General features: G+C 42.0%; 1 protein-coding gene across 1 annotated transcript; it reads left to right on the forward strand.

Annotated features, from left to right (window-relative positions):
• Positions 1-8,575: 8,575 nt before the first annotated feature.
• SNAPC3 (small nuclear RNA activating complex, polypeptide 3, 50kDa) lies at positions 8,576-25,325 on the forward strand. The gene is made up of 8 exons (XM_010080130.1): positions 8,576-8,649; positions 9,848-9,932; positions 12,021-12,125; positions 12,650-12,799; positions 20,536-20,618; positions 22,053-22,217; positions 23,262-23,369; positions 25,139-25,325. The coding sequence occupies exons 1-8, from the start codon at positions 8,579-8,581 to the stop codon at positions 25,284-25,286; spliced, it is 915 nt and encodes a 304-aa protein (XP_010078432.1). The 5' UTR covers positions 8,576-8,578; the 3' UTR covers positions 25,287-25,325.
• Positions 25,326-27,681: the final 2,356 nt, after the last annotated feature.

Here is a 27,681-nt window from a genome sequence, read left to right on the forward strand (position 1 = left end):
AGAATCTCCTCACACCTGTAGAAAAGGCCTGATTTCAGTCAGTGATTCCTGCAGAAAGCATCACAGTTGATGAGTTGTCTGTAGCTCATCACTGAAGGAAGATATGCCAGAGTTCTGTTGGTATCTATAGCTTTGTGCAAGTTCTGGCCTTCAGTTGTTGTTTCCTCAAAGGTGCAGAAGTATTTAGAAGCTACTTCAAATGAAGATGGAAGTTGTTCACTGTCATGTACTGAATAGAATGAACATAGTCTCAGAAGTGATGCAGAGGGCATCATTCAGTAAATATAGCTAGAATTGAACTATATATATTGAACTCTTCTTGATGGCTTTTCCTTCTCTAAGATGCAAGATGCATATAGAAAAATGCAGGTGTTGTGTCATGAGCATATCCTTCTAAATGTTTTCAAAGTTATACCCTGAATTGTGGGGATAACATGGCAGAAAAAACAACATTAGCAACATTATTTGAGATAAAGTCATCAGGTGGACAAAGTTCATTTCATAGAATCATAGAATGCTTTGGGTTAGAAGGGACATCTAGTTCCCCCCCCCCTGCCATGGGCAGGGACACCTCCCGGTAGACCAGGTTGCTCAAAGCCTCGTCCAGCCTGGCCTTGAACACCTCCAGGGATGGGGCATCCACAACTTCTCTGGGAAACCTGTTCCAGTGCCTCATCACCTGCAAAGTAAAAAAAAATATCTTCCTAATATCTCATCTAAATCTACCCTCTTTCAGCTTAAAGCAGTTACCCCTCATCCTGTGTCTGTACTTCTGATAAAGAGTGCCTCCCCATCTCTCCTGTAGGCCCTCTTGAAGTACTGGAAGGCTGCTCTGAGGTCTCCTGGAGCCTTCTCTTCTTCAGGCTGAACAACCCCAACTCTCTCAGCCTGTGCTTGTATGGGAGGGGCTCCAGCCCTCTGAGCACCTTCATGGTCCTCCTCTGGACCTGCTCCAACAGGTCCATGTCTTTCCTGTGCTGAGGACTCTGGAGCTGGATGCAGTACTCCAGGTGGGGTCTCACAAGAACAGAGTAGAGGGGGAGAATCGCCTCCTTCGACCTGCTACTAATTCTTCTTTTGATGCAGCCCAGGACACGGTTGGCTTTCGGAGCTCCAAGCGCACATTGCTGGGTCATGTTGAACTTCTCATCGACCACCACCCCCAAGTCCTTTTCCTCAGAGCTGCTCTCAATCCATTCTCCGCCCAGCCTGTATTTGTGCTTGGATTGCCTTAACCTACATGCAGGACCTTGCACTTGGCCATGCTGAACTTCATGAGGTTTGCAGGGGCCCACCTCTCAAGCCTGGCAAGGTCCCTCTGGATGGCATCCCTTCCCTCCAGCGTGTCTACCACACCACACAGCTTGGTGTCATTGGTCAACTTGCTGAGGGTGCAGTCAATCCCACTGTCCATGTTGCCAACAAAGCTGTTTAAACAACACCAGTCCCAGTATTGACTCCTGCGGAACGCCACTCATCACTGGTCTCCACTTGGACATCGAGCCACTAACTCTTAGAGTGTGACCATCTAGCAAGTTCCTTATTCACTCTGTGGTCCTTCTGTCGAATCCACGTCTCTCCAGTTTAGAGACAGGGATGTCAGGTGCTCTTCCCTTATCCACCAATGTTGTGACCCCACTGAAGAAGGCCACCAAATTTGTCAGGCACAATTTGCCCTTAGTGAAGCCATGTTGGCTGTCACCAGTCACCTCTATTTAATAGTTATTGATTGCTTAAATGGTGATGGTACCTCAGAGGAAAGAGAAAGATGGGTAAGAACGTTTGTTACTTTAGTAGAAGGCAAGAAATAAACAGAGAATAGGAATAGGAGCACGGAGTTCAATGTCTGAGCCAAAACATATCTGCATGAGTGTTGTGTGTAATGGTGAGAGCTTAGCAGTCCATTCAGAAATCAAGACTTTTGGGTACATTTTTAATCAGGAAGAAATCAACACTTACTGAATTATGTCTCACAGAGAAGAAATTTGGCAGGCATTCTTTCTTTTTCTAATGCTAGTTTAATAGAAACAATGCTTTCCTTCATCTGCTATAGTTTTGGTGAGTATGGTGAGTAGGATTTTTTTTTTTTTTACCATTAGTAGGCTTAGTAAAAATAGAGGCTATGGGAGCCAGTGCACACAGGGCACAGGAACAACCACAAACCACAGGTAAAATGCAAAGAGTAGATTTATTTGCATTACCTTTCAAACCAGGGGAAAACTCCGCAGCAGTACTCAAGCAGGCTCACGCGTGCGGGAGGTGGGGGCAGGGTTGGGGAGCAGGAGTGGCAGAGCTGGGTCCTTGTGAGAGAAGAATCTCTCCGTGCCACTTGGTAACGTGAGCCAGATTCTTCAACTGCACTCAGTCCAGCGCATGCACACAGGGGGAACGGGACTGGCAAAGCTCGGTCCTTGCAAGAGAGCAGAAAGAAAGAATGCTCAAGTCTGCTGCTTTTGCCTGCATTTCGAGGATTTCTTGCAGGCATTGTTTTCCACTGTGTTTGATGTTTCCCACAGCAGGCCAGACACAGGCCTATGTTATCTGAGCACAGAGGTTCTGCTTGCCAAGCACACAAGGCTGAGAAAACAATTAGCATGATGTATGTGTTTACTGACACCTCAGCTGTTTGGTCTCTTTGAATGTTACAGATCTACCTCCTTGCCCCAGTCTTGTGGTATGTTCCCGCAGAGGGGGAGAGAGTTAGTATTAAAAACAGTTCATGTGTTCCGGTATGGCAGCAACTGTGGGAGTTATTCTGTAAGCTTTCACAGTGCAGATGTAGTCTCAGATTGCTCCTATGCCGTGGCTTATTCTTTGCAGTGACCCTGTTGCTTGAGCCTGTCTATTGCTATTTTCACTTGAATTCCAAGCAGCTTTTCTATGCTTTATTTATCTTTTCCTTCATTCATTCTGCTTTTTCTTGTGTTCACCCTTTTTCAGTCTATGACTGCTACATTTCATCTGCTCTCTGTATTTGCTAGTGTTACAGAGCGGTGCTGTCTGTTTGCTGCTGAGTGTACTGTGAGAAGTGGTGCTGTGTATTGAAAAAGTTTGGGAAAGAAGGAAAGGACAGGCAGTCTATGAAGGGGAGAGAACAAATTATCTGTCAGCTGTTTGTTGGCTTTGCAGAAGAATGAAGATAAACCTGTACATCCTGGTATGACCTTTCCCCTGTGCAGGCTGGAAATCCCAGTCCGTAATCTCCGTGTGCTTTTGCTTTTAAATCGAATAGTCCTAGCCTCTTGAGTCTCTCCTTAATATTGGCCAACCTCAAATCTCTTCCTCTGGTCACTTTCACTTACCTGCTCTGAGCTGTTTGTATTCCTCCCTTGAGAAGAGATGAAAACACTCAGCTACACCAAGATCTGTTTTATGGTGTCTTGAGGTCACATTTATTACAGGTGTAAATATAGATTTCTAGGCTCTGGAGTGAACACATCCTGGATATAAACACAGATTTTTCTGACTGTGAACTACTTGTAAGGGAACTGTTGGCAAGTGAAGGAGGTTTTCTTTGGGTAGAAGAGAGATGGGAAGATGTGGAAATCCTCCTATATGTGTTTTGACAATAGTAATAGGTTAAGAGAATCTTTCACAGACTCATGATAAAGTTTTTCAATATCCATAGTTAATTATTTTTTTAGAATATAGTGACATAGTGCGTATTTAAGTGTTCTTGATGATTTAGAGTCTTCTGGTGAGGAGGAATACCACAGTGTTTAAATGCTGTTTAACTCTGTGTATCTCAGTGTGTTGTGGTTGATTTTTATTTTTTTTTTCCTATTTTCTTCCTGGAATACATTCCTGGAAACTGAATGCCGGAAAAAAATTCCATCTTCACTGACTTGAATTTGACTGAGTAAGAATGCTTTGCATACTGCTTAAGTTGTATGCAGACAATTGTTATAGAGATCTCTTGGGTTTTAATCAGATTTTAAACAGGTGTAAAATTATGTCCTTAGGTAGGAGGTTCCATCAGTAGTTCTCTTAAATAACCAAGGTGTTGAAAGGGCAAAGTTTTAAGTTTTGTGCAAATGCCTTAGTGGTCTGTGAGCAAAGAGGCTTACCTTGGGATTCATTATTGGTTTTTGAGTGATTGAAGTGCTTGAATGATGGAAATGCTAAGTTATGTTATTGTGGTTTGCCTTCTAAGAGACTTGTATATATGTAGGGCAGGCTAAGACTCAGATCAGTGTGGGTTTTAGGTAGGTCAAGGGAGGTGAGGCTTACAGGTACGTTATTCCACTTCAGCCCTAATTCACCTTCTTGTTTTATTAGAAGAGGTAGGTGTAAATACCTCTAGGGACGTGTTATAAAGCTCCATTAAGCTGCATTAGCGTCTTAATGTATTACTATTTATCGTCTTGTAGTATTAGTGTCTCAAAGGTAATGAAAGTACTGCCTTTAAAATATATGCAATATGAAGAATGATATAAACACTGTCTCTGCTTACTACAAAGATATTGGGCAAAATACTAAAGCATCTTCTAATTTCTAAAACTGAGAAAGCTCCTTGTGCTGCCAGAATATTCAGAGAAAAGTAAAGTCACAGTAATTAAAGGCTTCACTAATGTGTCCGAATTTCCACAGACTTGCCTTTGGCCTTTTTATTTCTAGCCGCCTTAAAATATCTTTCTAGGGGACATAAATTTCATATAATGCTTTTTTCAAGTGAGACCTTCAACTATTGTTCCTTGTCACTCTCCCACAGTTTACCAGTGTCCATTAAACAGTATGGCTAGTGTTTTCTCCGTTACCATAACTGAGTGCACTGCGTGTATTTATCTTGCGTGCAGGGAATATTCTGTGTGGCGACATGGTGGAATCCCATGCTTCTGGCTGTTAGGAGTGAGGTGTGCCCAGTACAAACTTTGTATTGCCTGTACTTTGGTCTGTCAGGTGTATGGTCCTGACTACTTAGCCTTAATTTCTGGAGGGATCAGCATGTACTTTCCGTTTGTAAAGCCTGGTTTCCTCAGAACATAGACCAAATATTAGTGGTGTGGTTCCACTGGCTGCAGTGGAGATACCCAGAAGGAGCTCCAGCATGACCCATGTAAAGGCCATACAGCAAAGCCTGTGAAGGCTTCAGTGCGTGTGATAATGCACTTCAGTGCACGTATGTAATGAATTATTAGACTGATTGAAAATACTGGAAAAGATGCTCTGCAGTAGCACTTCTTTAGAAATTGAGGGTTTCTGACTTTCCAGGATCAAGAAGTGGCAGTATCTGGGCACAAAAGGGTCTGTAGAACTTGTCAGGGATTCAGTGGCAGTTTCTCTTTACACTAGCTACCTTTCTGGAAGCAGTTTATGTGCCAGATATTTTACATGGTGTCTGCTTGGAGCTGCTTTGTGGGGAATGTTATTTTTTTTCCTGCAGCAGGCAATTGGTGGGCATGATGTAAATACTACAGCCAGAGATCCCTGGCCTAGAGCTGTGGGAGGGAAGAAAAGCCCAAGTGTTTTTGGTGAGTTCTGGCATCATATGCATGCATAGAAGGGAAATGTGAAACTGTCACCTTTGATGCAAGTGTAACTTCGCTATGGTATGTAATAGATCCTGCAAACAGCATGTGTGGTGTTTAAAGAACAAAGTACACAGGCATTTCTTCAAAATGGCATGTCTTCAAGTGACTCGGGGCTTTTTGGTGAATGGGGTCTGTCTCACCCCATCACAGTGGATGGTCAAGAGAGGTTTTTGTGGTTCCCCAAAAAAGAGCACCAGGTAGGTGGAGTCAGACAGTGACTCAAGGAACAATACAACACAGTTTTATTTACCTCAGCAACTGCAAAAACATCACAAGTCGACTTCTCAGAGTCAAGCACCAAATCGCATTTATCAGTTATCAATTAAGCAAGCACCAAATAATGCTCAATCATTATTAGGGGGCAAAAATTAGACAGAAGACAGAGTAGGGAAGAGTTGAAAGGTAAGACAGGGCGGCAGAAAGACAGAGAGAGACACACAAACACAGAGACTTAGATAGCATCACCAATCCCTTATTCCAGCATGTGTCTTCTCTTCAGGCAGAAATCTTCATTTCAGGCAGAAACTCCTTGCGTGGGGTGGTGATGGGTCGACAAGGGAGTACACTTTGGGCGCACCTGTTATGCGGTTCTAGGACCACCCTGCGGGGGGGGTCCCTGCATCCAGATCACTTTCAGGGTTGACCTTTAGGTGGCGCAACAGCCCTGCATCCAGGTTAGCTTTGCGAGGGAGCCAGCTTGTTCTCCACTGGGGAGAGGACTCCAACCCCAGCAGCCATGCCCCACCTCAACAGGTGTGCCCATCACTCAAAAATTTTACAGCTCTCTAGTGTTTGTTCACAAAAGGGCTTTTCTTACAACATCTTCTGCTTGAGCTGTTCGTAGACATAGTGGCATCTCTTCTTCAGAAATGTTCTGTCCGAGTTCTCTCCCCATTGTTTGAGACATAAAAATGGATAAACAATATCATCTGGGAGGGGATGGGTAGAGGTTAGTCCGTCACTGATCCATGTGCAGGAAGGCTTAGATGAATAGTCTGGTTATGCTGGTGGGATCTCAGTTCCACTAAAGGGTCAGTTTTGAGTTGCTTTACCTGTCAGGGGCTATACATTACTTCATTAGGTGGGCTATTCGTAATACTAATCTATGCTGAATGGAGAACAGCCCTATCTAAAAGGCTAATGCTTGCTCTGTGTTCTTCAATGTGCTGTTCTCCTCTTTTATGTTAGTTACCATACTGTTCCTCAGCAGTGCTTCAGTCTGCACTTGATACAGAACCCATTCAGTTGTCTCTGCCTCCACGTCCTCAAGTGGGAATCTAAGGATAAAGTTGATTTATTTCCAAGAGGTTGTAACTAATTGCTGGATTAGTTTCTTTTAAAAATGGTGCTTTTGAAGGAATCTCCTTTTCTCAGTAGCTTAAAAAGAATGGTTTTCTGTTTAGGATGAAGCCTGTAAGACAGGAAGGTTAAAACTCTGTGTGCTGCTGGATGGTAAGAAACTAATCAAACAATATTAATTTAAATTATCTTCAATACAGACTAGCTTTACTGGGCCATCAGAACTAGGCCATCTACCCACAAGCAAAATTTTGTTTCTGACTTTTGCTTATTGTCAGCTGATAACCAGTTGATTCCAGACTTCTGTTTCTCAATTACTGTTTATTTCTATGTGGTTCCACTCTAAAGGCTTATTCGTTACTGCAGTGATAGTGTTACCTAGTTTAGTATTGTTGACATGAGGAACATCATAAGATTATGAATAACATAATAAGATTACAGTGAAAAACAATATAATAGATTCATAAATTATATCAAGAATAAGTGGTACACTCAAAAAACTCTTCCTGGACTTCACCAGTGGTTTATTTGTCCCATAAAGAGGTGGGTACACACTAGAGTTTTCTGGGATTCAAACTGCACGTGGACTTAGGCAGAGGTAGAAGCCCTGCTTTTGTATAGTCCACAAACATTAGAGAGACCAAAGAGATCAAGTCTTGATTCAAAGCAGGTGTGCTTCCCTGTTTTAAATAATACTTTCTTAGATTATTTTTAAGTTGGATAAAATTATTTTGTGATTAATACAAAATTATTACTGTCTCAGACTCAGCATTTTGCATGTTTCTAAAAAAGTAATTGATACTATTATAGTGTCTAACCTGAAGTGTTTGGGTGGATCATTTGGTCTGTTTGTGGAATGGTGTCAGGAAATCTAATGTTATAAAACTGTGGCAGGGAGCAGATAAGAGTATCCCACACGATTCATTTTTTTGTGTCATGTTTATGAGAAATTCCGTCCTCATTTATGTTGTGAAAACCTAGCATTTATAAGATCAGTTTAAATAATTGCTGCAGGCAAAAGCAATTCCACTTTTCTTTCCCACATCCTGCAGTGCTTTGCACTACAGCAAAAAACTGTGGTTAGCTATACTTTACATTCTGTGCAAACATAGAAGAATTAGGCTGAAAAGGATCTGAGGATGGAAAGAAGGATACAATGAAGAGTGGACCTGTCACTTCTGGCAGAAGTGTTGTCTTATTCCCACTGGAAGAAATGTGGCATAAATTAATGCCTGAATACAGCAAGGATAGCTCGTGTAAGTGTGGTGGCTTGCCCATGTTTGTACCTGAGGGAGGGTGTTAGCTTTACCGTACAGGTTGAGGTTGGTGATTCCTTTTGGCTGAATCTATTTTGCCATATATCATCAGAAAATCAGAGTAGGTGGATGAGATTTGAAAAAGTCAAATGGCATTTTTATTTTATGAAAAGTAATGGACACGCATTTTGTCTAGAGGCTTGTTAAACCTCTCCAGGCAGCTGTCCTCCATTAGGCAGAATGCAAAATAAAGATAAAATTTACCCAGTCTCTGTGAAAGCCAGATATAAACTGCAGGACTCTTTGTCTTCTGGTTCTTTATCTTAACAACCATACTGCCCTTTTGCCCTGATTTAGGCTATACAAGCTGTATCTTGTTGATTCACATTTTGCTGTCTTTGTTCCTTTTAAGAATAGTTCAACTGATTTTCTTTATGAAGAAAGTATGAAAAAATGTATAATAGTTATTTTGTTTATTGTCCTAGCATTGATATGTTAATGTCTCCTGATAAGGAAGAGGACCCAGATGTTATTCCTGAAGATAGCAGTCTGCTAACTCTTCGGTATGTTGTTATGGTACACTCGCAGTGCTCTGATATGGGGTGGAAAACAAGCACAAAAGTGCGTCTGGCTGCTTGTTCCCTTTCCAGGCAATGATGTACTTTCTGAAGCAGTGTCCAGAAATACTCTAAGGGCAGAAACAGCAGCTTATGGTAGGATAATTAGTATGACCCTTCTGCTTTAATGTTGCTTATGGTTTTTTTATTAAGATAAACAGAATATGCCATCTTTTGTATTGGAAGAACTTGGGGTTTCTGGACCTAGGTACTTCTGAGCTAGTGCTTACGTGTGGACCGTGCAGGGGACTTCTCATAATCGTCTGTTGGAGGTTTCTCTAAAGCCTTGTGAAATAAATCTGTAGCTCTAACCTCTGGTAACCTGCAGTCACATTCTAACAGCAGAAGTGTAACTACTTAAGTTGCAGCCAGATACCTCTTTATCTAAACTCACTCTTTATAGAATTCATTGATACTACTGGTGGATTTCAGAGGTTGAGCAATATATATGTTAAGTGTCTATCCATTAGTGAACTTTGAACTCATACTTGGCCAGTTCAGACCCTTGCTGTACTGGAATTTTAGTTTGTGTAGTACTAATGTAAATAAATGTGTTTAAGGTTGCGATCAGTGTTAAGTTTGATTGTTACCGAAAACGTTCAGGAAGGTCTGGAGGGTAAATAGACTTGTTCTGGAAGTTAAAAAGGCTTTGGTGTTCATGCAGTAGTTAAATACATGTATTTTAGTAGATATTCTATGTGTGACAAAAAAGATGATACTGAATTTTTTTTTAGAAAAGTATCTGTGTCATGGGGTTGAGAACATTTGTGTTTTTTTCCTTGTTTTTTTGCTTGAACATGAATTGAATTTCTCTGAAGTGGGAGGGAGAGATGAAACAGCTTCCTCAGAGGAGAGCCTCTTCAGACAACATTTTGTTGTCTTTTCTTGTAAGTATAAAACAGACCACAAAGAGCTTCTAATTTGCACATAAGGGAAAGAAGAACAGAAGCTGAAATCCACAAGCTGGCCTGTGTACTACCAAGTTTTATGGGAGTCGGGAGACAAGAGTATTCTAAGTTAGTCTGTCATACTGGCAGAAATCCTACTCTTTGAAAGCTGCACTGTAGTAGCTTTTAAAAATACACCTAGAGATTCTGTGTGGAAGTGATTGAATGAAATTTTGTCCTGTGTTCCCACCCCCCAGACTTAGAAAGAAGACGTTAGAGAGGAGAGAAGAAACAATTATTGTGGATCGGGCTTGCAGACAAGAAACTCTTGCTTATGAGATGGTAAGTTCCCTGTCATCTTGTAGGATCTCAAAACAGTTCAGGACAGCCAAAATCCAAATTCTGGTGGCTTTTTTTTTTTTACCGTCACTATCACAGAATCCTAGAATCATAGAATCGCTAGGGTTGGAAAGGACCTTAAAGATCATCGAGTTCCAGCCCCCCTTACCGTGGACAGGGACACCCTCCACTAGACCAGATTGCTCAAAGCCTCATCCAGCCTGGCCTTGGACACCTCCAGGGATGGGGCATCCACAGCTTCTCTGGGAAACCTGTTCCAGTGTCTCACCACCCTCACAGTGAAAAATTTGTTCCTAATATTTCATCTAAATCTGCCCTCTTTCAGCTTATAACCGTTACCCCTTGTCCTGTCACTACACTCCCTGATGAAGCGTGTTTCCCTCTACGCTGTAAATGTTTGCAAATATGAGTTTGCAGGTAATGTTTAAGACTGAAGACATTTTATGGAAAGATAGGACAGGAACTCTGCTCTTTACTGTCTGTTTGTACAGAATCTAGTAAGGAGGAACTCCAGCTCATTATCACTGTATGACTGTTCTTATTTGGTTGCTAATAAAGCATTGTGTAGCAGATCAAGTGTACTGAGCATCATGTGAACTTACTGTAGAGCTAGACACAATGCATGACATTTTTGCCTCTAGAGCCCTATGTTGGAATCTAAGCTTTAACATGTAAATGATTGTGAGCTTGTTTCTGTAGGGCTGAAAGAGGAAGACAGTAGGAGCATGGTGGCAGTAAGTTCCTAATTCTGAGTTTATAACCCAAGTTTCTCAGCCATTCTGAGCTGTCAGGAACCAGGAATGTAGTGATCAGCCCCTCAAAAGCCATCTTGGAATTCCTTAGTGCTGGAGTCTATGGCTTGAACATTAAGAACTTAAAATTTAAGAACTTAAGTTTTCCTGTCTAGGACTTCAAAAATGGTTGTGAAGAAATCTTAAAAAAAGAAGTACTAAATTAAAGGAATTCCAAGATGGGTTTTGAGGGGCCCCACCGTGCACTCCTTGTTCCTGAACAAGCAAGCCGTGGACTACTGTGAAAATTAGAGATGGAGCTGGATTGAGGAAGGAGCCTCACTTGTGACTGTTAAACATTTTTTCCCCTTGAGGTTTCCTGGTCTGTTACGACTGATCTTGTTTCAACTGTCCAGAGGCCCAGCCACATATTGTAAGCATCATGCATCAGCTGAGGTGCAACAAGGCTCTTAGTCTAGGGCCTATCTGAGAAAATAATTTGCAATAGAAATCTTCATAAAGGGTTCAATGAGTGGTGTCTTATTTCTGTTTCTGAAGAACGAGCACGTGGTCAGTTGCTGCATCCTTTAAGCAAGCTGTAGTAACTAGTTTATGTATCAGAGCTAGTTGTGAACCATGGTTTCCTAAAACATGATGAAAGCAATAAGAAACGTGAGTTTGGAATGTGTTGCATGAGGAAGGAAGATGCAATGGATAGAGCACAAGTATCTCTGAAGTGAAGTCTCACAGCAGTACACATTCTTTTCTAAAACATAGTAGTGTGGCAAGGGCGGTGCTGGATTTTCGTTTTGGATTTTGGAGAAACTGAGACCTCCAGCGATGTCAAGCTTCTCTAATAAGAGGAAGCGTTGCACTGATTTTTATTTTCATATACTTCATCCTGTGGCTAGTTTCTAGGTCAGTCTTTCTCAAGTTGAGGGTTGCAGTTCCCCTTTACATATGAAAGCCTTCAAAGAGCATTTCAAAGCATTAAGTGATGGAATTTGGTAGCAGCTGGATTCCAGGAGGGCAGAGTGGCAGCAGACTTTAATTCATTTATGCAGGGCCTCTAATTAGCCAAGGAGTAGCCAGCTATCTCGTAATTGCTGAAAGCACCTCAGCTTCTCTAGAGCTGAGGTATGAAGGAAAGTGCTTGCAATCAGTAGTTACAGCAGTTTCTCACCTTTCCATGGAGGAGGTGGGCTGTTATCAAATCAAAAGGCTACACAGTCAAAAATGAATTACAGTTAGAACAGCGTTTCAGACTTTTATCCACAGGCTGTGATATACAAGTGGTTGCCAATATAATATATATGTATATGTATCTTTATTTTTCCAGGAGTCACATGCAATTGGAAAGAGGCCACACAATCCAACAGATCTAGTTGAGGAGGGAGACCTACTTTTAACTCTGAATATCTTCTATCCTGTCATATTTCAGAAGGTTGGTACTAAATTCTCTAGGTTGTAATCTGATGTGCCTTCCCTAGTCGGGTAAAATATTGCTTTCCCAAGCAGTTAAAGTCAGTGAGCCTGCTAAAGGAGCATGGTACACTTTTCAACAGTGGTAACTTCTTAAGGCTTTTTCAAATCTGGCTTTCATTCTGTTAGTGATTTACAGAAGGAAATTTTCGCAATAATTACTCAGGTAATTGATTTCACAGAAAACTCAAAATGTGAAACTAAATACATGAAAACTAAAGTCCTCTTTCTGGATTTTGGGGTCAGTGTGCTCAGACTTCTATCTTTCCTGTATTTTCTGGTGTGGAAGTTGACTTTTTGAGTTTTTGAATAAAGCTAATAAATGGCAGCCTTAGGAGAGGCTGAGGCAAGATGCTGTTTAAAATCTTGTAAAGAGAGGTGATGTGCCGTATGCTGCCATTAATGACCTTGAGCTGTCAACTGAAACGCAGCACTGATGCTGACAAGTGATTTTTATTTGAAGCTTCTATGCTGTTTTCTTCATAGCATAAAGATCACAAACCCTATCAGACAGTCCTTGTACTGGGCAGCCAGAAGCTCACAGAGCTGAGAGACTCGATTTCCTGCGTCAGTGACCTCCAGATAGGTGGTGAGTTCAGCAGTCAGCCAGATCAAGCACCAGAACACATCAGCAAGGTAAAATCTGTGGGGAACTCCATACGTGCTTAGGAGCTTTGAAAACATACAGGAAGGAGAGAGACAGGGTTTTGTTTTGTTGTTTTTTCTCCAGCACTAAATTCATCTGCATTGGTTCTGCCTGTGGAATGCAGTGAAAGTAAATACTTCTGGTGGCATTACCAAGCTGACATGTTTTGTGTGATGCCAAGAAAAACATCAGTAATGCTGTGAAGAACTCACTGCGAAGCAGTAGCACTGGCAGTGAGTTCTTGCATAGATGTATCCCTGTGGACTGACTTTGAGCCATATTCTGAAACATCAGAGGTAGTAAAAGCTAAATGTAGACCTTCCCCCCCTGAACTTACATGCTTTGTTGTTTGCAACTGGGTGCTGTTGAAAAGTAGGAATGAAGATTATTCCCCTCTCCCACAATTGCCAGGTGTTCTGTGGGGATGTGCAAAAGGGCTCAATAAAGTACTGTAATTGAAAATACTGAAATTGCATAATTTTGTTAATATATTGTATCACATAAAATATATATGATATCTCAGAACAGTTGAGGTTGAAAGGGACTTCTGGAGGTCATCTGGTCCAGCCCCCCTGCTCAAGCAAGGCCATCTACAGCCAGTTGTCCAGGACCGTGTCCGGATGACTTTTGGATATCTCCAAGGATGGAGATTCCACTGCCTCTGTGGGCAACCTGTGCCAGTGCTTGGTCACCCTCACAATGAAAAGTGTTTCCTGATGCTCCTGCGGTTCGGTTTGTGTCCTTTGCCTCTTGTCCTGTTGCTGGGCACCATTGACAAGAGCCTGGCTCTGTCCTCTTTCCACCCTCCATAGAGGTATTTGTATATGTTAATAAGATTCCCCCACACCCCAAACCTTCTTTTCTCCAGGCTGAACAGTCCCAGATCTCTCAGCCTCTCCTCATGGGAGAGGTGCTCTGGTCCCTTCATCTTCACAGCCCTTGTGGAACTTTCTCTCCAATGTGTCCACGTCTCTTGTACTGAGGAGCTCAGAACTGGACGCTCAGACCGGGCCACAGCACTGCAGGTGTGGCCTCATCAGTGCTGAGCAGAGGGAAGGATCACTTCCCCCAACCTCCTGGCAATACTTTGTCTAACGCAGTGCAAGATCCCATTTGCCTTCTTTGCTGCAAGGGCACGTTGCTGGCTCATGATCGGCATGATGTCCACCAGAATCCCCAGGTCCTTTTCTGCGCAGCTGCTTTCCAGCTGAGGGGCCCCTAACATGTAGTGATGCATGGGGTTGTTCCTCCCCAGGTGCAGGACCTTGTGCTTCTTGTTGAAGTTCATGAGGTTCCTGTCAGCCCATTTCTGTAGCTCTGGACGGCAGGTTGGTAATGCAATGTATAAACCACTCCTCCCAGTTCTGTCATCTGCAGACTTGCTGAGGGTACACTCTGCCTCACCATCCAGATCATTAATGAAGATGTTGACTAGGGCTGGACCCTGTATTGACCTCTAGGGTACTCTGCTAGTTATTGGCCTCCCACTAGCATTTGTTCCACTGATATCACCCTTGGGTCCCTGCTGTTCTACCAGTATTATATATTAATAATATATTATCAATATAATGTAAGTCAAATAACATATGTTATACAACCTGAGAATTAACTACAGGATGCTATACATTTTATACATAATAGTGAAAAGTTGACACATTCTTGTTTAAGGAGACTGAAAGATATCTCAAATACTAATCTTTTCATTTATGTAAAGTAAATGGAAGTCTTCCTTCCACTATCTAGTAAAGCACTAGCTGATTAGTTCTGGGACCCTCCTCCCGGGGTTGCAGAGGAGTCATGTGAGGCTGTCATGGCCTCAACAGGTTGAGATTAGACTTTCTCATGTCAATAATTTCCCCAAAGTGCGTGTCACCATGCCTAGCCTCCCAGCAGGAGCTGTTCATGAGTGGTGTGCATTCATTCCATTTATTTGTTTTCCTCAAGCATTATTGTGAATTTACAGCTTGCATTGAAGTATAGGGTCACTGTGTGGCGAGGCTTCACAATTAAATTTGCATGTTGCTTTAACAGGCAGGTAATCGGCCGTCGGTGCAGTAGAATTTTCTTTCTTTCAGTCTAGGAAGGAAGTGGCACCTGCCAGAAGTATGTTAGGTTTTCCAAATAGAGAAAATAACTTCTTACTAATTTAAGGATTTTAGATTCTGATTTAAAGCCGAATGGTCCTCTGAGAGTCTGCAGGAAAGAGGTTGTGTAAGTAAGTTAGCTGTTGCTGCCAGCTTTCACTTCTCTTGAAGTGCAGTTTGAGTACACAGGCTGAGTTGTTTGAGTACACAGGATCAAGTTGCTGCTCTCATTGGTTGAATAAACAAGTGTAGCTTGTCAGCAGATACAGAGAGAGTAAGAGAGACTTTGGATTTTATTGGCATAAATAGACCTGACTTCTCATTCATTACTTTTGGGTTTTGTGATTTTATTCTTTGCTTTTTCTTCAATGGGCAGTGATTAATGGGATGAAATTTAACAAGTTCAAATGCCATGTTCTGCACCTTGTATGGAGTAATGCCAGGCACAAGTATAAATTGGGAGAGCAGTGGCTGGAGAGCAGCCCTGCAGAAAGAGATTTAGGGGTGCTGGCTGACATTAAGCTCTATATGAGCCAGTAGTGTGCCCTGGCAGCCAAGAGGGCAAACCGCATCCTGGGGTGCATCAAACACAGTATAACGAGCCGATCAAATGAGGTGATTGTCCTGCTGTATTCAGCATTGGTGCTGTGTCACCTCGAGTACTGTGTGCAGTTCTGGGCCCACAATTTAAGAAGGATGTGAAGATCCTTGAATGCATCCAGAGGAGGACAACAAAGCTAGTGAAAGGGCTGGAAGAAATGTCCCAGGAGGAACATTAAGGACTTTGGTCTTGTCTAGTTTGGAGAAAAGGAGGCTGAAGGGTGACCTCATTGCTCTCTGCATCTTCCTGAGGAGAGGAAGTGGAGAGGGAGGTGCTGATCTCTGCTCCCTGGGATCCAGTGACAGAACATGTGGGAATGGTTCAAAGCTGCATCAGGGGAGGTTTGGACTGGACATTAAACAGAGGGTGGTCAAACACTGGAACAGGCTTCCTAGAAAGGCAGTCAATGTCTCAAGCCTGCCAGTGTTCAAGAGGCATTTTGACAATGTCCTTAGTAACACGCTTTAAATTTTGGTCAGCCCTGAATTGGTTAGGCAGTTGGACTAGATGATTGTTGTAGGTCCCCTCTAACTGAAATATTCTGTTCTATTCTGTTCTATTCTCTGCCTTTTTTGGTTTGTTTTTTCTGTAAACAAACACCTTAGTCAAACCAACATCAGGGGGGTGTTGTAAGAGAACTGGGCAATATTGAGGTATTTTATTCCACAGATATGGATACTTGTAACAACAATCCTGGATCTTCTGTGTGGTTACTACTACTGTTGGGATTCCCTGGAGAAACATAATAGTGAATCTCTCCTTGCAAACTAAAGGATAATGCAGTCTGTGAGAAAGGAATGTCTGAGTCATACCTCTTGCCAGCATTAATCAGGAAAGACCTCAGATTCCCAGGAAGTTAATAGCAGTGGCTCCCTTGGCCTTCTGTTCACTGTAACAAACATTCTGAAGTCTGGAGCAGCTTTAAAGGACAGGCTAATTCAGAACAGCTGTGACCCACAAAAGTTGGTAAGAAGTTGCCAGAGTATGGCAGTACTTACACTTTGTGGTTGGAGAGCCAGGGAGGGTGACAACGAGAGAGCTGAAACAATTATCTGAACGTAAAACACATTTCTACTGTTGTGCCTTTGTGCAGGTTGTCTCCAGTCATGAGTCCCTTCTCTGTCCTCAGTGTCTGCATTTCCTGGCTTTTGGCGCCTTAGAGTTAATAGCTCAAAGAGACCTCTGGGCACAAGTGAGCATTCATTCTCTGTTAATAAAGACACATAAGACTGGTCAGGGGATACAGAGTGCCTAGCTGTCCACAGTTTTCCCATTTGGTTCTTATTTACCTGTGCCTCTGTATCCAGCCTGTGAAATAACTCTTGTTCACTTCTTGCCTTCCACTCTTTCTCTGCCTTTTCTTTTCCACTGTAATCTCTTGCAGGTCATAGGCTGCCTCCTGACAGATATGTAAAGAGTTCATCAAGATTGTGTGACTTAATGAGCAGTGAGAAATTCCCAAGTTATAGAACTGGAATGAGTGGGTCACCATGTTGATAATGGGAAGGAACCAAGCTCCTTGAAGTTACCTTCCCCAATCATTATCTGTACGACCTGCCTGCACATGCATCTGTTGATGAATAAATATAACCTTATCTGAGAGCTGGCACACAGTGTAATTAGAGATGTAAAGGTTGGGACTACTTCACTGTGATAAAACTATGTGTTGATACATATTGGAGAGATACTTATCAAAATGCTCTTAAGGCCCATGAATGAAGGATTTCTTGTAGTTTTCTATATACTTGAAGAAAAAACAGTATTTAAATAGGCTTTGTGCAATACCTGAATGCCAGTGTATAATTGCAGGTAAAGGTTTTTTTTGATGAAGGGTCGTGAAACACTGCTTTTCTTCAAAGTGAAGTTGAAAATATGGAAAAAATTGTATGCTGTAACTTACAGGTCAACTGTGTGTATTACAGTGTATCTTAGCATCACTTGTATGTATCGTACCTGTGTGCAGTTGCATGTATAGCATATGCAGAATGGCTGCCTAAGCGGCAGTCACTACACAAGTGTTCCACTCTGTAGTGGTCTGAGAGGGTTTAGTCAATGTCCTTCAACCTCTCATTTCCAGTAATGAATGCTGTGCAAGGTAGCTGATCCGTTCACCCCAGCCCGGGATAAACTTGCATGTTAGCTGTATTGCTCTTGCAAGAAAGCTGATTTTTTTTTTTTTTTTGCTATTATTTTTCTTCAGCAAAATGTAGTGAAGTTCCTGAACAGTATGGTTTCCTGTTTGCTGTAAGTTTTCAATCTGAGGCATATCCCTTCTTCCAGGTCCACTGCAGAAGGCTGTTCCCTGCTTCTTGTAACTGTTTATTAAGCCCTTGTGATCAGTTTGGTAGTATACACTGGTATCTGGCCTCAGTTTTTAAGGAGTTACAGCACAAACCAAAACAGCACCCTCTTATATGCCAGGAAGAACTTAGGAGAGCACAATTTAAAGATAAAAATGTTGTATGGATAAAAAACCCACAACTTTTCGTGGTTGTCTTCTCACTGCTCACATTACTTGTTTGTATAAAGGCTGTTTTGACAGCAGCAACAGATGATGGAAATTACAGAAAGATGTATGACTTAATTAAACAATTACTCCTTTCTTACATGTTATATGACATTTGTATCTAAATAAAAAGTTTGTGTGTTTTTCCCCCTCTTAATTTAGACTGCATATGTATATATATACTGTAAATTTGTTCCATTTCTTTCTCCTATTGTGTAGCTGTTCTTAAATTGCAAAACCATACAGAATATTTTGTATAGAATCATAGACTATTTTGAGTTGGAAGGGACCCGTAAAGATCATGAAGTCCAACTTCCTGTGCAGGACTGCCCAAAACTAAACCACATGACTAAAAGTGTCATCCAGATGCTCCTTGAACTCTGACAGGCCTGGTGTCATGACCACCGCCTTTGGGAGCCTGTTGCAGTTACTGACCACCCTCTCATTGAAGAACATTTTCCTAATGTCCAGTCTGAACTTCCCCTGATGCAGCTTCCTTCCCTCATGTCCTGTTGCTGGTCCGCAGAGAGAGGAGATCAGCACCTTCCACTCTGCTGCCCCCCCTTGAGGAAGCTGCAGACTGCCATGAGGGCCCCCCTTAGCCTTCTCTTCTCAAAGCTGAGCAAGCCACGTGCTCTCAGCCGCTCAGAACTTCTAAGTCTTGCCCTTGAGGCCTTTCACCATCCTGGTCGCCCTCCTCTGGACACACGGGAATAGTTAGATGTCTGTCGTATATTGAGGCACCCACAACTGCACACAGAACTGGAGGTGGGGCTGCACCGGGGCAGTGATGAGTGGGACAGTCACCTCCCTCGACCAGCTGGTGATGCTGTGCATGGTGCACCCCAGGACATGGTTGCCCCTTTTGGCTGCCAGGGCGCACTGTTGACTCATGTTCAAAGTGCTATCAACCCAGACCCCCAGATATTTTTACATGGGGCTGCTCTCCAGTCTCTTATTCCCCAGTTTATTAAAATACAATATGCCTCTAATTTTTAGCTTTAGGAGGGAACAGTTCTGTGAATGTTGTGCAAGCAGTCGGGATAGATAAACACAATAATACTTGATTGTGCTATTTTAACATGATGATTTCCTGTTCTTATTTATTTTGGTCCTTCTCAGGGAGATGCTTGCAGCTGGAATCTGCTTCTGCTTTTTTTATGGATGGATATGATTTTACCTAAACAGTTCTGTAGTTCTGCTGCACAATTTAGGACATGTAATGGAGGCTTATGGATTAGCTCAGTTTCTTGAGATAATTTGGAATCTGATGACTCTTGCATTGCTGGTGTGAGTGACATAAATTGTCAATTATCTTGATAAAAAAGGCTGGTACAAATGGCCTGTCTGCATATGACAAACTCTAATTAAGGGGGAATTTCGAAGGATGCTAGGTTGTCTTCTGAGCCGTTAGAAGCGAGGTGATTAGACCTTCCAAAATTGCACATCTGTGTTGTTTATATAGACATGACCAGGGACTGCTCCCATGTGGTTTTGTGTGTGTGTGTGTGTGCGCATGCACAGGGGACAGGACTGCAATAATTCTCCGGCATTGCAGCAAAAAGTATTTTGTGGTGTGATCTGTCCTGATCAGGTGTACTGGGTCTGGCTGAGATGGAGTTAACTTTCCTCCCAGCAGCTCATGTAGTGCGGTGCTTTGCATTTTTGGTTGATAACACACCAGTGTTGAAACTATTGCTGAGCCCAGGTTCCCCCAAGGCCAGTGGGCTGGAGGTGGGCCAGAGGCTGAGAGGGGACACAGCTGGGACAGCTGACCCAAACTGGTCAAAGGGATATCCCATGCTATGTGATGTTGTGCTCAGCAACAACAACAAGCTGGAGGAAAGGAGGTGGGGGGAACATTCATGGTCAAGGCATTTGTCTTCCAAAGCAACCAGTATGTGTGCTGAGGCCCTGCTTTCCAGGAAGTGGTTGGACATGACCTGCTGATGGGAAGTAGAGAATACATCTTCTGTTTTTACTTTGCTTCTGTGTGCAGACTTTGCTTTTCTAATTAAACTGCCTTTATCTCAACCTAGGCACTTTCCTGTCTTATTTTCTTTCCCCTGTCTTGTTGAGAAGGTGGAGTGAGAGAGCAAATGGGTGGGGGGGATCTAGCAGCCAGCCAAGGTCAGCCCACTACTTCTTGATAATTTCTTTAAACATTATTAGCCTTTTTTAAAGTCAGTGCTGTGCAGTCACTTAATTTGTGCAATGGTACTACTTTGTTCTTGTTTTGTGTTTTTGGAGAAATCTATAACTGATGGATATAGTAATAGGGGCAGAGCACTAAAATAACCTGTAATGGCTTGAGGATAATATCAGCAGAGCAACTGCATAGCTGCCAGTCACATAAGCCTTGTCACATCAGCATCTAAAACCAGTGCAAAGCTTTTCTGAGAAACCTGTAGAATGCGGTCTCTTAATAAAATGTGGATACCTAAAGTGCTTGTTTTTTGACATGTTCTTGTTTAAGGTGTTTAATCTTTCATAATGCTAATACAGACTTATCTCTCCCCTCCCCCCCTCTCTTAGGATCTCTACAAATCTGCTTTCTTTTATTTTGAAGGCATCTTTTATAATGATAAAAGATACCCAGAGTGCAGAGATCTGAGCAGGTACAGTATTTGTAGATGCTGACTAAAGAAAACTAAGGGAAGGAAAATTTATTTCATTTATGTTATAATTCATAGTGGTTTTAAGACTGGAGTGTCTAGTGTATGTAGATAGAATGGACTTCTCTTACTATCTTTTCATGCTGAATTGATTTTTACATAGAAGTTTAACTGTACTTGCTCTACTTATTCCTTCCACTCACTTCCCTTCTGAAAAGAGGATGAATGCATTTCTTTCCCTGCAAATCCTGTTTTGCTGTGTTGGGTTGGGATTGCTGTGGAAGGTGCCAGATGCCAGTCTGTACTGGTGTTTTTTAAGTGCCCTCCTTAGTTGCAATGACCACCCAAAGACTTGCCTGTGAGGTAGAAGATGGGTCAGAAAGACAAGCTTAGCTGTGTGGAAGTCAGTTGTTCTGCTCAGTCTTGAAAATATGCTCAATGCCTTCATGGTAAAGTCAACAAGGGGACTGTGTGACTGTTGGGAAAAGAAATCTGAGATGACGTTGCCAAGAGTCTCAGGTATCTCTTGTTTGGAACTGTAGCACACACTGATTAAGCACAAGTCATATCCATTTAAAGTATAGAATCATAGAGTCATTAAGGTTGGAAGAGACCTCAAGGATCATCAAGTCCAACTGTCAACTCAGCACCACCTAGGCCACTAAACCATGTCCCTAAGCACCACATCTACATATTCCTTGAAAAGTATGGGCTTGCTGACACACTAGTGAGATTTAGGAAATCGAGATTTTAAAATGAATGGTATGGAAGGGCTGTGAGTTTGGACTCTGTTCTTGTTGTGTCAGACTTGGTATGTGGCTTAAGAGAAATTAATTACTTTGCTCCTTCTCTTTCTGTCCATGGGCAACAATGATCTTTATGGAAGGGCTTGTGATAATACACAGTTTGTAGAAGTAAAATGCCTTGTATGTGGGAGTGTGCTGAAAAGCCAAGAAATAAGTGCAGTAGTGGCCAGTGCCCTTCCAGTGCTAAATTTTGGAAATGTAACTGTGCAGTTGTCAGATTTGTGTTTCTCCTTGGCAAAAACCAAAAAGGCTTTAGAATAAAGTTACTGACCAAGGGAGCAAAAATGACCTGCTGGTAGCTTGAATTATTGGAATTCTTGAGAAGTGTTGTGCTGCAAACAACCTAACCCAAATGGGTGCCATCAGGAGTGTACACTTGGACTAGAACTCCTTGGGGAACTGCCTGGTGGGGATTTAAAGGCAGGTGTTCCACAAGGACAGTGCACAGTTTTGTAAGGTTGTGGTATTGCTGTGAAATTATCTTAAATTATTATAAAATGTTGTGAGCTGTTTTGATTTCCATCTTTTTAACAATGACCCAGTGAAAAGTTTTGCATGTACCCCAAGGCCTTCCTTTTCTGTGCCTTCACAGTTTATAGCATTGGTATGCTGATGACCTTTCTCTTTTCAGAACAATTATTGAGTGGTCAGAATCTCATGACAGAGGCTATGGAAATCTTCAGTCCGTTAAAATGGAGGACTACACCTTTAATGATTTATCTCTCAAAATTGGCTTTCCATACCTTTTCTGCCACCAAGGGAACTGTGAGCACATCATTATGATCACAGATATACGGTAAGTTACTGCTCTTTGGGAGTCCTTAGGCAGTTGAAAGCAAGCCTTTTGTGGACAAACTTCAGTCATTAAATGATGAATACTTGTTAGACTAACTTTTTATTCTGCTGCTTTCTTCAGGGCTTATTTAAGATTTTACTCCATATACCTGTGACTACCTCTGCAAGAAAGAAAGTCATCTCCCTTGCATTTTTTAAAAATAATGGGTCTGTATAAAAAGACTGCTTTCTAAGTAGCATGGCATGATTGTCATGTGGGAGGAATAGGATGCACAGTGAAAAGCTCTTTCTATGCAGAACCAATGTGTGGCAGATTTACATACTGATTCTGGAGCACCAGGGATTAGAATACTGTTAACGGCTCTGGCTGGAGTCAACTCACTTGTTAGTTTAGACTTGGCGCCAAGGGGCAGGAGCTGAAAAGAGAACAGAGGAGTGGAAATAGGGGGCTGAAGTGGATAGCAAGGCAGAGAAAGAGGAGGTGATAGTGGCTGTGAAGTGACAACCACATCAACAGTTGAACTATTGTGTATACTCTGCACAGGGCATAACAAGTGGAGAAGGCTCTTCTCTGATTGTCTGTTTTGGATGACAGATCATTTTTAGTTCCCAGAAGCCTAATGTACCTAAGCATTGCTAATAAATGGTGCCTTGTAAGAGGAATACAACCCAAAGAAGGGCATAGATGTTGCAAGCAGATGATCTCAGGATTATGTGCCTCTAAATATTCACCTGGTGGTGTTTTTGCCTGTTAGTCTACGTAGGAGATAAAAGCTTTGAAAAGACAGTAAAGTAGGTGGTCTGAAGACTTCTGAGTTACTACACAAACTGAATTTACTCCTTACCATAAAATCTGTGGATGGTTCAACTAGCAGTCTGTCTCCAGGTCTTCATCTGTGTTAAGAAATGCTAAGGAGAAGTCTGGTCATAGTTTACACAGGAATTTAAATCATGCCTTATTTTCAATGTCCATGCTTATGTACAGATAAATTCCAATGTGGCTGAGTCTTTACTGTGTTTTATGTATTTGTTTATTTCCCTCAAGGCTCGTTCATCATGATGACTGCCTTGACAAGAACCTCTATCCCTTGCTAATCAAGAAACACTGGTTATGTACCAGAAAATGCTTCGTGTGCAAAATGTATACAGCCAGGTACGCTACATTTTCAGTCCTTTTAAGTTGTCTTTCTAGGTGCTGCTTCTGACTTAAAAAAATAAAATCAAAGCACTGTATTTGATAAGGTGTGTGAATAACCTTCGTGGAAGTATTCTGAGATTTTACTCTTCAGACAATTGTCCTCTCTCTGCCCAGGAAAAGGCCTCCTGCAGGTAGTGTTCATTTGAAAGATGATGATTCAGAATGATCAAAAGAATTGAAATTATAAAGAAGGTAGTTACTTGGCTTAGGTTCTTTTGTATACATAGAGCTCAGCTCTCAGTCAGTTACTTTTGAAAATCTTACTGTTGGGGAAAATGCTGCACTTCTCCCCTATGATAAGACATGTGATTCAAATTCATCTGACAGAAATCATATGGAGCTTTCATTAAATCTGTCGTGTAAGCAGAGGGAAGCATGGTTCTGTCCAACCTTAATATAGTAAAATCTAGAGATTTTTATAAGGCATATAACTTTCCTCACAGGTAAACTCCTAACCTCTACCTGAGAACTCTGTGCTGTGCAGCTGTGTTTGAAGGAACTTTTTGTGATGCAGATTTTCTGCAGTTAAGAGAGGAGAATGTGAACTCAGGTGCTCTTTATACTCCTTAGTGCTGTTTACTTAGACATGAGAAAGCCTTTCAAGAGACACAGTAGAAATTTCTCTAAAGGAGTTCTACAAACTAGGCTCCCTGATTTTATAGGTCTGAACCATTGGTTTACAAAAACACCCATTGCCCTTTTTTTCCCTCAGGGCAGCTTACACTCTCAGCCTCAGTTTTGACACAGTAGCTGTGTCCTTGTTATCTTGCTTTGGCCTTAGACTTTCCTGGAGTCAGGCAAAGAGACAATTCCCCTTATGATGGGAGCCCATCCTAGTGTTCCAAGCAGAGCCCCTAGGATGCTTTCACAAGTGGCTATAATCTGTGAGCCTTTGGCCATAAGGGGAGGTGGAGCCAAAGGGTCAGTATGGGGGAAAGATGTGATGGGGAGGGCATTACCATAGGTGATGTAAATGCATTAAATTAAAACCAGGATTAACCACTAAGCTTAAGTGGGGAGATGCTAAACCATGGATCATAGAGCTGCTTTGGCTGGCTGTCCTACATGTTCTAATCTGTGCAGATAGCATCTTTAATCACTACAGGCCTTGAGCTGTCATGGCCTCTGAGTGCTACCATGAATTAACTGCTTGATGACATGGCAGACCCTCCTTGTATGGGCAGCTGTGTTCTTGTTAACTTCAGTGCTTGCTGGAGTGTGCAGCAATCTTCTTCTTGTCTTGTCTGCATCATCTAGGCCCTTCTTTTAGACTCGTAAATGGATTTGGTCATTACTCAGGTCACTCAGGTGCCTGCTCTATATCACAGTTTCTTACTTTAAGGGAAGACAAATTTATATTTTATGACTTAAATGGCCATAGGGTGGGCAGAAGATTCTGGTTGATTTTTTTGTTTTGTTTTGTTTTGTTTTGTTTTGTTTTGTTTGTTATGCACTGTACCAGCTACACAGGTTTGAGGAGTCTCTCGGTAAGTGCTGCTGTAGCAGTGTAAGGTAGCAGCTGGGACTGACGCTGAATGTGTGTGGAGTTTGCAAAAGAGCTGTATGCCTGGGGTGGGAGATACACAGTGTAGGTAGTATGTGGTCAGTATAAAGTTATTGATGATGTTTGTTGTTGCCATCCCCAGCTCCAAGTAAAATGTTGAGGTGTTTGTCACAAATGTGTTGGACTCGCATGGAAAACACTTGTGTTTTGTAACTTGCAGGTGGGTAACCAACAAAGACAGTCTGGCACCAGAGGATCCTTGTTTCTTCTGTGATGTTTGTTTTCGGATGCTCCATTATGATGCAGAAGGCAATAAACTAGGGGAGTTTCTTGCATATCCTTATGTCGATCCTGGGATTTTCAACTGAAAAAGACATGAGCCAGAATGATTTCAGTGAACTACATTGATGATTCTGTTGCTCTGGCTGTTAAAATCTCCAAACAGCTTGAGTTTTAAGCATACTGAAGTGGAAGGAGCCCTTTGCACTTGGAATTCTTCCCAATGTGCTTTTTTGAGTAAGTAAGTATGATTTTAAAAGATTTTAACATGGAAAAATATGCTCTGACATCTTATTTATTTCAATCAGTTACAATTTTTAATATATTTTGACAACAATACAGTAGTTTGGAGACTATGGACTCTAAAAATAGGATTATTTAAAGAGAGAATGCCTTGCAAAAGCAGCCATGATTTTGAGAAGTTCTTTGCATCCATGTTAACCTCAAAGGATGAGATCATGGTCTTTGGGCATCTTACCTTGAAAACTCTGGCAGTTGTCATCTCTGAAGAAGGGTGGATATCACTATTCGTGGGGACAAGAACGCTTTCTGAGAGGGCAGCTCAGAGTGCTTTGTTAACTTCTAATATCTTTCCTGCAAACAAGGGACTGCTTGCATCTGTAAGCTACTGCTGTCCTTCCCTGACTCTGAGGACTGATTCTATGAAGAGTAAACTACCTTTCACCTGTTACTGAATTGTAGCCTGCCTTTCAAATAGCTTTTAAACTGTTTACAGTGTGTGCTGTTCTAGCTGTTCATAAACTAGTGTTCATTGTGCACTTCTTTTTTTACTATCATTCTGTTATTGTAAGTATTGTTTTTTATTAAAATTTGACCAATTTGTACTTTCTAGTCTGATGTTAAGTTGAAACTGCTTGCCAAGACAGAATATATGTATCTAGTGCCTTGTTTTCTAAAGTCATCTGGAATTCAGAAGATTTTAGTGGAGCTCTTTGCTGTTCAGAAAAGCTAGTAGCACTAACTGCTTTTCTTTTGAAAGCTTTAACTAGTTCTCAAAAAAAGCCTGGTTCTGGTTGGTGTGAAAGACAGACAACTCTGATAACCTGTATACAGAAATGTATTTGACAAATTCAATTCTATTTAAGCCCTCTGGCCACAGATTCTGCAAGTACTTACTTGATTATCTTAGATGGCTTGAAACAAAAGTGTCTTAAGAGTTTGCAGGACACCATTCATCACTCACATATCTAACTGCTTTCCAGTGGTGTATTGGGTCATGTCAACATAAATCTGTTCTCCTTTAAGGACAAAAAAAAAGGGTGAGGTTTTTTGTCTTCTCAGTCAGACAGCTGTTGGCCTGTGTATTTTGAAAACGGAGTAGTGAACTAAGCACTTGTAACAGCAGGTGGTGATAGTTTTCTTATCCTTCAGGAATCTGCAGAAGAGGGAGAGCCCTCCTCACCACAACTGTCATGAGTTTAAATTGCTAGGGCTGGACTGCTTTGTGGTGCTGTAGTAGCTGGTTTAAATATCCCCTGCAATACAACTCTGGTGGCAACCTCAGTTATTTGCCTCATAAATTGCTAGTATTCATATTTCCCCAACCTCCTCTTTCAGCTGTCTGCTGGTAACATACGGGCTTCTCAATCCTCTTTAATATTGGAACTGAGATCATGTAGAGAGCTGGCATAATTTCTAAGGATATTGTTTGCTTGTTTGATGGCTTCTGCTGCTGAATTCTAGGTGGCAATCAGTAGAGTTTTTCTGTGGGTTTTTTTTTCTTTCTTCAGAAGCAGGGAGAAAGGAGTGGCCAAAATGTGAATTTATTCTTTCATTAAACTAATTCTGAATCGGTATGCTATCTTTCACTCAACCCATTTACCTTCTTTCCAGTAAAAAGTTATCACAGAATCATAGAGTGGTTTGGGTTAGAAGGGACCTAAGGATAATCTAGTTCCAACTGCCCTGCCAAGGGCAGGGACACCTTCCCACTAGATCAGGTTGGTCAAAGCCTCATCCAGCCTGGCCTTGAACACCTCCAGGGTTGGGGCATCCACAACTTCTCTGGGAGACCTGTTCCAGTGCCTCATCACCTGCAAAGTAAAAAAAATTCTTCCTAATATCTCATCTAAATCTACACTCTTTCAGCTTAAAGCAGTTACCCCTCATCCTGTGTCTGTACTTCCTGATAAAGAGTGCCTCCCCATCTCTCCTGTAGGCCCCCTTGAAGTACTGGAAGGCTGCTCTGAGGTCTCCTGGAGCCTTCTCTTCTTCAGGCTGAACAACCCCAACTCTCTCAGTCTGTGCTTGTATGGGAGGGGCTCCAGCCCTCTGAGCACCTTCATGGTCCTCCTCTGGACCTGCTTCAACAGGTCCACATCTTTCCTGTGCTGAGGACTCTGGAGCTGAATGCAGTACTCCAGGTGGGGTCTCATGAGAGCAGAGTAGAGGGGGAGAATCACTTCCTTCAGCCTGCTGATCACAGTTCTTTTGATACAGCCCAGGATATGGTTGGCCCTCTGA

The sequence above is a fragment of the Pterocles gutturalis genome, unplaced genomic scaffold, assembly GCF_000699245.1.
Source record: "Pterocles gutturalis isolate BGI_N339 unplaced genomic scaffold, ASM69924v1 scaffold74, whole genome shotgun sequence".
Taxonomy (NCBI): domain Eukaryota; kingdom Metazoa; phylum Chordata; class Aves; order Pterocliformes; family Pteroclidae; genus Pterocles; species Pterocles gutturalis.

Bases quoted from the DNA above. Each gene is read 5' to 3' on its own strand.
- SNAPC3 (XM_010080130.1), top strand. From the start codon at position 8,579: ATGTTAATGTCTCCTGATAAGGAAGAGGACCCAGATGTTATTCCTGAA. The intron at 9,933-12,020 runs GTAAGTTCCCTG...TTATTTTTCCAG, and splicing joins AAACTCTTGCTTATGAGATG to GAGTCACATGCAATTGGAAA. The intron at 12,800-20,535 runs GTAAAATCTGTG...CCCCTCTCTTAG, and splicing joins CACCAGAACACATCAGCAAG to GATCTCTACAAATCTGCTTT.